The sequence below is a fragment of the Sinocyclocheilus rhinocerous genome, unplaced genomic scaffold (genome assembly GCF_001515625.1).
Source record: "Sinocyclocheilus rhinocerous isolate Xijiao unplaced genomic scaffold, SAMN03320098_v1.1 scaffold1258, whole genome shotgun sequence".
NCBI lineage: Eukaryota > Metazoa > Chordata > Actinopteri > Cypriniformes > Cyprinidae > Sinocyclocheilus > Sinocyclocheilus rhinocerous.
The window spans coordinates 171,814-182,195 of NW_015648525.1; the positions used below are offsets into that span (position 1 = coordinate 171,814).

At 35.4% G+C, this 10,382-nt stretch overlaps 1 protein-coding gene across 2 annotated transcripts in view; it reads right to left on the reverse strand.

Annotated features, from left to right (window-relative positions):
- The window catches only part of frmd5a (FERM domain containing 5a), a 114,442-nt gene that overhangs the window by 22,100 nt on the left and 81,960 nt on the right, over positions 1 to 10,382 (reverse strand). For both annotated transcript variants that reach the window (XM_016514431.1, XM_016514430.1), the window contains exons 2-5: positions 8,412 to 8,516; positions 5,349 to 5,391; positions 4,034 to 4,112; positions 90 to 187 (exon numbers count right to left, since the gene is read on the reverse strand). In XM_016514431.1, the coding sequence (XP_016369917.1) occupies positions 90 to 187; positions 4,034 to 4,112; positions 5,349 to 5,391; positions 8,412 to 8,516 (325 nt within the window). The remainder of the gene's footprint in view (positions 1 to 89; positions 188 to 4,033; positions 4,113 to 5,348; positions 5,392 to 8,411; positions 8,517 to 10,382) is intronic.

Here is a 10,382-nt window from a genome sequence, read left to right on the forward strand (position 1 = left end):
TTGAATAAAATTATCCCAACCTTCTGAACGGTAGTCATCCCGCAGATTTTATATTAGATATTCTAGGGTCACAGTTCATTCTACGTTACCTTGTAAGATGTAAGCTGCCAACATGGCAGCGTCAGACGTTTTGCAGAGCAGACGACCGTGGTACAGATCTCTTTTGATCTGCAGGAAGACGAGATACCTGCAACCAGGAGAAAATACCTCATGCATTCCATTATCCTTCACATTTTTGTTGGACTATGTAAATAAAATGTTAAATGTTAAACTATTTGTCTGTAATGATGAGGGCTGATAATGACAGACACAGAGGTGCAATGTGAAATTTCCCAGTAGGAGAAAAAAATGTATGTGGATTCAACTCTCTCTCAAAACATGCTGAATATTTCTCTTTGATTTGGTTAAAATGAGCTCTCGGAATGAATTGAGAACAGGATTGTTGTTTTGGGAAGAGATGGCCTGAAGCAGACTGCTGTGTCAAAAGCTGTCAAGTTGGGGAAAAGAGAGACTTCGGCAGTCAAAAACACTGCAAAACCCAAACGTCTTTGTCCCTGGTCTCACAGCGGTATAATGTTATAAACACAGATGCTACTTTTTATAATTATGGATTTAGAGCTCATAGATTAGATTTTAATGGAATGGAAAGAGTAAATTCTACTGTTTGCTTTATGTGACGAAAAACTTCTTTTTGGCACTGTTACATAAAGACAAGAGCTTCCTCGTGCACCAGTGTCACATTTTCTATTCATAAATCAATCCAGTCCCAATCTGGTACTTGGCTCTTCTCACCTTCAGTGCAACAGATGTCCCATGAGTAAAGAGCGACATGCTTGTCTTTAACTTCTCAAAGTAGGCCAGCCCAGCTAGAGCTAATAGCTTTTCACTTAAGAGGCCATAGGAGCTAAAAATGCAATTATGTTCCCTGAATTCTCTCTAGGTGACAGCAGCTAAATGGCAATTTCTGTAGCCACCAGTCAATTTCTGGCCTACATATCGGCTTCTTTCTTTATCTGTAACCTGCCATTTATGGAAACACACTCTACGCGTCAGTGTCATTTGGTTCTGGAGAAGGACAGGCCAAATATAGGAACAGCTAAATGGCAAAGTATTGGGCTGAGATGCTTGTTTTTGCTCTGTGGAATATGCACTCTACTCAAGTTATTTTCCAATAATCCAACAATCACAGAAACTGGATACATATTACTAACACGAACATAATAATACTAAATCATCTCATTATAGGGAGATGTTATTATTAAGTGTAATTTTTATGCTTGTAAGTTTAAAATGTAAAGAAAAGGGTAAAACATGATATAAATTATATTAAATATCAGTACAGTACATAAAAAGTCTATATATTAAAAATAATATAAAATTAATTAATATTGTTAAAATTAAGGAAAAATTAGGAAAATATATATATTTTTAAATGTTTTGTAAGATTTAAATAAAGACTTCAAAAAGTTGAATATCATATAATTTCAGACAGGTTTATCTGTTGCTGCCTGAAATTCTTAAAGGTATTAATTACCAACAACTTTATTCTATAAGACTTCACTAAGACATATTTATGAAAATAAGTTTAACATGAACTTTTATGCAGTATGTTGAAAGATGTTGATATGTCAAAAATATAGCATTATATCATTAAAATATATCATTAGCCATCATTTAGATACAACATGACAACTTACAATGCATGATGTGATGTGCTGCTTTGCTATGTTGCAAAGATGCAGTTTGGGCATGAGTGACTTGTTTGCCATGGAAATTAAGCTAATGACAAATTTGTGCATGGTGTTGAGCAATAATCTCGTCTTAAAACCTGAGAATTTCCAAACACGGAAAAACTCAGCATGGATTTACTGTGGAATTATGAGTGGCAGAAGAAAGCGCGGAGAGACAGAATCACTTTTTTCTCTCACATTTCCCAACAGCTGCGACACCCTTGCTTGAGGTGGATACATTTCTTTCTCTTACAGGGACTATATGCTAATTCTTCCATTCACTCCAAATGATGTCCTTTTCTTTCAGATAATCCTTCTATTTCTCAGCCATACCCCTCATTAGTCTTTCTGCTCCTTCTGTCTACCTGCCTCTCTCTCATCTAATTTCCTGTCTTCAACTCTATGTTCATCCTCTTGTTTCACATCTCTTTTCAGCTTCTCCTCTCATTTCAGCGTGAGTTATTGCTTTGTGTTCCCCACAAGCATTTAATTTCACAGTACAGTAAACACTAGCATCTCCCCAACTCCACACATCAATCTATACCTGAGCACACTGCGAAGTGCCCATATGTCAAAGTATTTAATGTCTGCTACTTATATGCACAAACTGTCATTAATGCGGCCCCTCATTAGGTTATAAGAAGCACAGTATGCAAAGATCTCGTTTCAGGTCGAGTGTGTGAATTTCTGGGTGACCTCATTGCAGACTGATCGAGAGTGGATGAAAGAGGTGGAGAGAGACACTGTGATGCTGGCCAAGACTTTGCTTGCTAGAGGCTAATCATGTATCATTCAGAGGAATCTGTTAGGAGTCACTGACCATACATCTGTCCTTATCGGTGAGTGAGAAACAGCTTTGAATCTTGAGAGTAACAGCAAGATAAGAGTCATATAGGCACTTGTATATGTTTATAGTGTTTTAAAAGGGGTCATGAACTGAGAAATCAAAGAGGTCATTTTACTATAAAAAAGTATGTTTCAGACTTTCTCATTATTCTAAAAATAGCTTGTATTGAAGCCAATCTGCCAAAACGACAGCTTGTGAAATGTATAACTCTATGATGTAATAGTGTGGATAAGCACCGCCTCCAAAGAAGATGATCAACACCTGCTTCTACATCACTGCCTGTTTAGCTCCACCCACCGATTTGTGCATGTAGTGTAAATAACGAGAGAGGCAAACGAAGGTCTACGCTGAAACTAAACGATAAAGATGGCTCTTAAGACAACAAGATGCTGTACAGTGCCAAGTTGTGGTCTTTTGCATTGCCTTCCTTCTGATCCCAACATTAGGAAAGAGTGGATTAATTATTTTTATTGAAGAGTCAGACCATATCAGTAAAAACTTGGTCCTTTGTTCACTTCATTTAACCGTGGATTCGTTTACAAACAAGGCACAATTCGACGCAGGATTTTCAAAAAGATTGAAACTGAAAGACGATGCTGTGCCAACTATACTGGATCCGAAAGTTGAAAGTGAGTTTTTATTATGTGATCACTATTGCTTTGTCTGTTATTACAGATCATTTGTACTGATATGTCCACACATTTATGCGTTTTAACAGGAATCACAGCAGTGTCCATCTGTGAAGGATGTAGGCTGTCAAACATACACAACTGTTAGCCAATCATAGCAGTGGGCGTTTACTTCCGAATCTACAATCCGCCACGCCTATTCAAACAGAGCGCTTCAATGAGGGTCAAAACAGGACGAAAAATAGCCTATTACTTCTAAATTATGATGTTTTTTTATGTAAAATCTTGCTAACATTACAAGTGGACCTCAGACAACAAGCACTTAGTATGTTCTGACTAGTTGTTAGGATATCAGGACAAAACGACGATTTTCTGACAGGATCTGGTGTCTGGAGCTGGATCTAATATTTCTGGCTTAGAGACTAACAATCACAGAGCTTATTTTCTGCAATAATCCAAAAGCCAATGGAAAAATCCTTTTGGATTTTTGGGCAAGGTAATTAGTGTGACGTTAATTAATGGGTTGGCCAACAAAAGTACATCATCAATGCAGCACTCTATAGCAAACTGGCCATATTTGGGCAAAAAGAAGCCCAATGTTTTAAAGCCAGTATAAAGCAAAGTTGAATGGCTTTCTGGTGCTGCCAAACATCTGTTGTCGTTTGGTTTGTAATGCTTAATCAAAGCAGAGCTTTAGGCCTACGCTTAAAGGAATCCTATCCTTTTATGCGAGAAACTAAGGCAGCTCTGTAATCAAATGCCATTTAATCATGTGACTTAGGTACTGAATGCAAAAAGCAGAATCCTTTCATTGTGGCAGCTCATACCTGGTGATCTCCTCCTTTAGAGCAGCAGGATCTGGTGGGTAGAACTTTACCCGCAGACACATGGTGAATGGAGGTTGTGCTGTGTGGAGAAAATTAACATGGTTGAGAAACACTGCCTCAATCAGTAAACTTAATCTGATTTAGTACTTGCTGCCTTAATATAATACATATACACTGTGTACTGTAATGCCTTAATCAAAACATCTTTAAAAACAAGTTTACTTGAGAAGCAAGATTGCATCACACTTTACGCTGTTTTGCAATATACTTGTTTTCAGAGAATATATCCTGAATTAAGTTTATATTTCTTATCCCACTGACAATTTTTTTTCCTGGTGTTTAAACATAGATCTAACACAATTTTGAGATGTTTATAATTAAAATAGTTTTAAACATAGATTAACACAATATTGAGAGGTTCATAACTAAACTATCAGGAAACAATCCGCCAGTGGGATAAGAAAAAAAAGAAATTTAAGATATATTGCACTTTTTATACAGTAATTTGTAACTGTGTTTCAATACTATAATAAAATATTATTTTGGAGAATTAATACTAAAACTGAATTCTCAATGTTTATGCCTTATAGTTTCAATTGGACCCCAAAGTACAGATTATGCAGGTCAAACAATTATAAAATCTGCTGCTGCTAAATTTAACATTCAACAACTTTCAACAGATTACAGTTTCACATCTTCAGTCAGGAAATTAATGATTATTGAGTGCTTGTTTATAATGAAAGTAAACTTTCATTCCATTGTTTCACTATTTCTAAGGCTAAGAAATGTGTTTTGTTTTTTACTTTTAAGTAGCAAGTGCAATTAAATGTGGAAACCTTTTTTTTTTTGCTTTTTAAATTTTTCTGTACATTCTACAATTATGTGAAAACAAACCTTATCTTACGCAGTTTTGCTTCACAGGTAGATGTATCTTGCTTCAAGGATGGAAAAAACAATCCTTAAGAAAGTTGTTTTTGCAGTAGTTTGTTTGAGATCAGAACCATACAAAGTGAGTGTTGAGTAAAGGCCTGTTCATACCAAAGACAATAACTATAATCATAACTATAAAACTGTGTGTTGGTCTGGATGCTAATATAAAAGTTTAACACAAGGTTTCCAGACCCACTGCATGTCAGAACAACATCATCACTTCATCAGATGACAGCTCCTATTTGAGATTGCACCATTTCTAAATGTATAGTACCCATGAATCCCATTAGCATGCTTCATTACGGTCACCAAAGTGCTGTTGTTCGTAATTGCTCCATTATGGCAGCTAGCACACTATAAATAAGATCTGACTGATGATACTTACATTTCATCTGCTTAGAAATTGACTTGGTGAACTCCAGCCAGTGCTAAAACAACAGAGGAGAGAGTTTTATTTCCACACGCACAAACGTATACTGACAGAGCACATGTACACACATATTACATCTATATTTCATCTAACACATAATTACACAGGAGCAGGTGGTCAGTGTGGGTAGATGTACAGAGATTTTATATCAGTATGAGTGTGAGATGGGGGCAGGGGAGATATATTAATCATTTCATCTAATTTCTTTCTTCTCCGGAGCGAAAGATTAGCACATCTTCTACGTCATGCTGAGATTCTATCACTGCTATTGTGTGCAGCCTCAGATAAGCCAAATCAGCCAAACTGAGCCATTGGATTTGAGAAAAAGTATATTTGGGTCTTAGTGCCAGTAGGCTAATGTCTAGAAATAGCATCAGGCTAGATTCGATTTCAGATTATAGTGATCTGAAAGCTTTTTGGTCAAAATTTTTCCTGACATATTATCGTATTCTGGACTGTCAGCTAATCTGTGCCATATTTTGCCAACTAGGAATATACTAAAGGGAATTGTGGGCACTCAGTAGACGCTAAGGTTGTCCCAGTGTGTCGTCTACAGCATCAGTTAGATGCCCTCATTATTATTTATGTCACTCAATGCGAAAAGCTCCCAAACGGGGTCAGTCAAAAAGACAGGCATGAAGAAACTCTAGAGTATGTGGACGTAAAGCTTGTGCGCTGTCAGGTTTGCACTTAGTGAACACAGATCAGCACAGATCTGTAATTCTAGAGATAGACAGTGTTTCCTTACAGGAGCTATACAGAATGTTCATCTAGAATCTTTACATTTTTTTATATAATTTGAATCTTTTTTAATTAAAATTAAAAATATATATTTCACATTTACAAATATTAAAACATTTAATAATTTGTTAGCATAAAATGTATTTTTAACATCTGAAACAGTGTTGCTATCGTTAACTAAAGCTATAAAAAATTCATTAATTGAAATAAAGCTGAAATTAAATATTAGATTATATAGCTATTGATGAAATTAACAAATATTAGATGAAAAACATAAACCTACATTAGAAAAGTATAAATTAGAAATTTTAGAAAAGTACTAAAATTGCTATAACTAAAACTAAAATAAAAATATTAGGCTAAACAGAAATTCCAAGTATTTAAACATTTGATTTTTTTGTTAATATAAAATGTCTTGTTTAAACATTTGAAGCAGTGTTGTTATTGTTAACTAAAACAACTAAAATAATTTCTGTTCATCGAAATAAAGCTGAACTAAAATAGAATATTAGATAATACAAATATAAAATAAAATAAACAAATATTAGATTAAAAATTAAAGTAGAAATTAGAAATGTTGCTTTGGCAACTGATTGATGTAAAATAAGTTGAAGGTGAAGTACTAAAATAACTAAAACTGAAATAAAAATTATTTAAAGCTAAATAGAAATATTAAAATTGGTAAAAATGACAAAAGTGCATAAAAATAACGAAATAAATTTTAAATAAAAACTAAAAATAAGTTAATTCAAAATATTAATACAATAATAAAATATGTAAAACAATATATTTAAATACAGATGTTTAAGCTAGCCTTTTCACAAAAAATACAACCACTGTCTATATTAATACAGTATTTTGTGATCAGCAACAGTTTAGAAGCCTTAAAGGGTTAGTTCACCCAAAAATAAAAATTATGCTGTGTTTCACTCACCCCCGATGCATCCTAGGTGTATATGACTTTATGCTTCCGTTTACAACAGTGAGCGAAAGCTAGATTCAAGTGATCATTACGTTTTGAATATGGATATTTTTCTTACAAAAACGCATCGATTCGCTACAGGAGGCCTTTGTTCATCCCCCGGAGCCGTGTGAGACACTTTTTTTTGTGGAAGGGTGCTTTTTATTTCAGGTCTTTTGAACCGAAGGAATGCAACACCCGCTGAGTACAACGATAGAGCTTGAAAGATCAAAGACAATTTTTAATATAACTCCGACTGGATTCGTCTGAAAGAAGAAAGTCATATACACCTAGGATTCATCGGGGGTGAGTAAAACACAGCCTAATTTTCATTTTTGGCTGAACTAACCCTTTAAGAACAATTCTAGTACCTCTAACAGCATTTCTAAACTCAGATTCATTTGATATTTACATTTTGGAAGCAAAGTGGCAATTCTGTACGTTTACACATACTGATATATTGATTACATGCATGAAACATGCATGGCATTTTCTTACAGTATAGGGCCACTGGAAGGTTAGTCTGTTCCTCATATGTCTTCAGAAAACTTAGTTCATATTAACTTCACTGCACTGAAATTAACATGGAGAACATGCTCTCCCTTTGCTTATTGCAGATACATGTTTGTAAGAACATGACATAAATAATGAGAAATTTTTTATTTTTGTGCGAACTGGCCCTTTAAAGCAAAAACTATTAATCTGAGCCACATAATGGTCAGAGGGCCTGCCCTCAAATGATTTACAGTTTTCAAGCCTGTCCTTCTAGAAGGTTCATTCCATCAATCATCAGTTCTGTCTCTTTCAGTGACACTCCCTGATTACTCCAGAATGACCCTCGAATAGGGCTGCACGATAAATCGCATGCGATTTATCCGTTGTTCACTGACAAGCTGCGCAAAAAATTGCGCGATTATGAATGTGGTTTTGCGCAGCTTGTCAGTGAACAACGGCTCTGTGTAGTAAATGCTGCTCAATGTGAAAGCCCGCACGTGATGGAGATTTACCGCTGATTACAGAAGCGGCTTTACTGACAAGATGCGCATTAAATATCGCATGCGATTTATCGTGCAGCCCTACCTCGAAGGATCAATACAAACACAGACCACCCATAACACATGAATTCATCACTTATTAGGCATCATAATTCACAACCAATACGCTCTAAGAAATGAAAGGCACTTTGAGTATCCTGACAGATGCAGCTTTCTCCTAATAAAAAGGCTGTGGACATGAATGCTGAGATGATGAATTGGTGCTCTGCATTACCGTTGACCTTGGACTGTTTGATGCAAGCCACATGGTGGGACACTCACCCGTTGCTTATCCGGATCGACATATCTAATGCCAAAATAGTCCTTCTCCAGCAGGTTTAGATGGTGGCAGATGAGGTCGAACAAATACTGGCCTTTGGCATCCCTCTGAAAGACAAAGAGAAGAACAAATGATCAACAGGGCAGAAGTTTATTATTTTTCTGGGTACGTTGTTTATTTTTGGGCCAAAGAAAAATGTGGAAGAACTGAAGAAGAGCAGCCAAATAGAACTAAAATTTAGTGATCTGGGGCTGAGGAGGAAAGCATAGGATTTTAATTACTATTACTCTGATAACAATTTCTTTGACTCCTATGAAGAGATTCTGTATATCCAATATTAATGCAAAGAGAGTCCTGCGATTTCCATTTCTTTCTCATTACCTTTTCTAGTCATATTATAAGATTTTTTTTAAGTAATTCCAGAGACTGTTGGGATGTACTTCCATTTCTACTTGTGCCAGGTATCAAGTCGATATCAGTGTTTAGTGTACATGTCTCCAATAAAACAAACAGACTGATTTTATCAAGGTGACGTTCAGCATGTTTTACTCTACAAAAACCATCATCTAGCCAATTAAATATTTTAAAGCAGAGCAGAACTAAAAACATTTCAATTCCCTATAGATACGTCCATGAATTTTTAAATGTATCACTCATTTCGTTGACTTTTCCAAGCCTGGAAATCACACATGACTGTAGAAACCTGAGAGTATGTCCACATAAATGCACAAGAAGAAGAAACAGATGAGAAAGTCAATAGTTTAACAGTTTGTATGTGAGATCAAATGGTAGAGTCTCCATGTACAGTACTATTTCATCATTATTTTGTTACACTTAATAGGTCATTTGCAAAGGGACACACATTCTATACAATGTTCTTAGTTCTTTCATAGTCCCACTGTACAAGTCTAAACTACTCCATATCTGTTTAACAGTTCAACTCTTCATACCTAGAGAAAATGAGTTGGGAGAAAGAAATAAGATTCCATAAACCTGAAGTCACTTTTTCTTTCTCAGCCCACCTCTAATACCACACTCATTTGCATTCGGAATCCATTTTCCCTCAAACTAACAATATCACAGCCTTTCGCTTTTGCAGTATTTTTTTTTCTGGAATTGTATGCGATCAGAGTTTGAATTGCAAACCAAAACAATTCACCCTCAGTAGCAAGTCTTCAGGCATGAGTTATTTATTCTGGATTAAGACTTACTGTAAAGACTTGGCAAGCCATATTCATCCAAGACAACTCATTTTGTTACACTGAGCTTGGGACAGTATGCGTAAAGTAAATGTTCAGTCAGAGGTATTACAGCTGATCAGAATTAAACTACTTTGCAATCAAAAGTCAAATTTGCATTTCTTTGAAATTTCAGGTTGCTCTTTTAACGGAATAGTTGCCCCTGTGAATCATTGTTTACATGCAACCTAATAATCTGTTCATAATTTGACTGCTAGCTTAATCTGAATGATATGGATCCGAATGGTGGTGTAGATCTTACAGAATCTATTAAAGGAATAGTTCAATCAAAAGAATTGTTGAAAAAAGTTGGGTTACACTTTACTTGAAGGGGTGTGCATAAGACTGACATCATGATATGACACCTTCATAATATGAAGGTTTTTTATGCATGTTTATGACAACTGTCATTAAGTGTCATTCGCTCAGTTATGTAATTTTTAATGCAAAGATGACACTATCCCTTTAAAATAATACATTTATTCAGGTGGATGAGAATCTGTAATTAAGCACAGTCAGTAATAGAGCTTAGTCAGGGTTAGTGTTGGGCGATATGCTGAATTTTCATATCGTCCTATCGTCAGCCTGTGAGATCGCCGATACACGATATTATCGTGCTAATTTATGTAATTATTTACTTAGTTTCATTGCGAGAAAGTGAACCAACTCCAGCATAAGGCTAAAAGTAGCCTAATGTTTTTAATATGACTGAATTTGTATTTAACATGATAACAA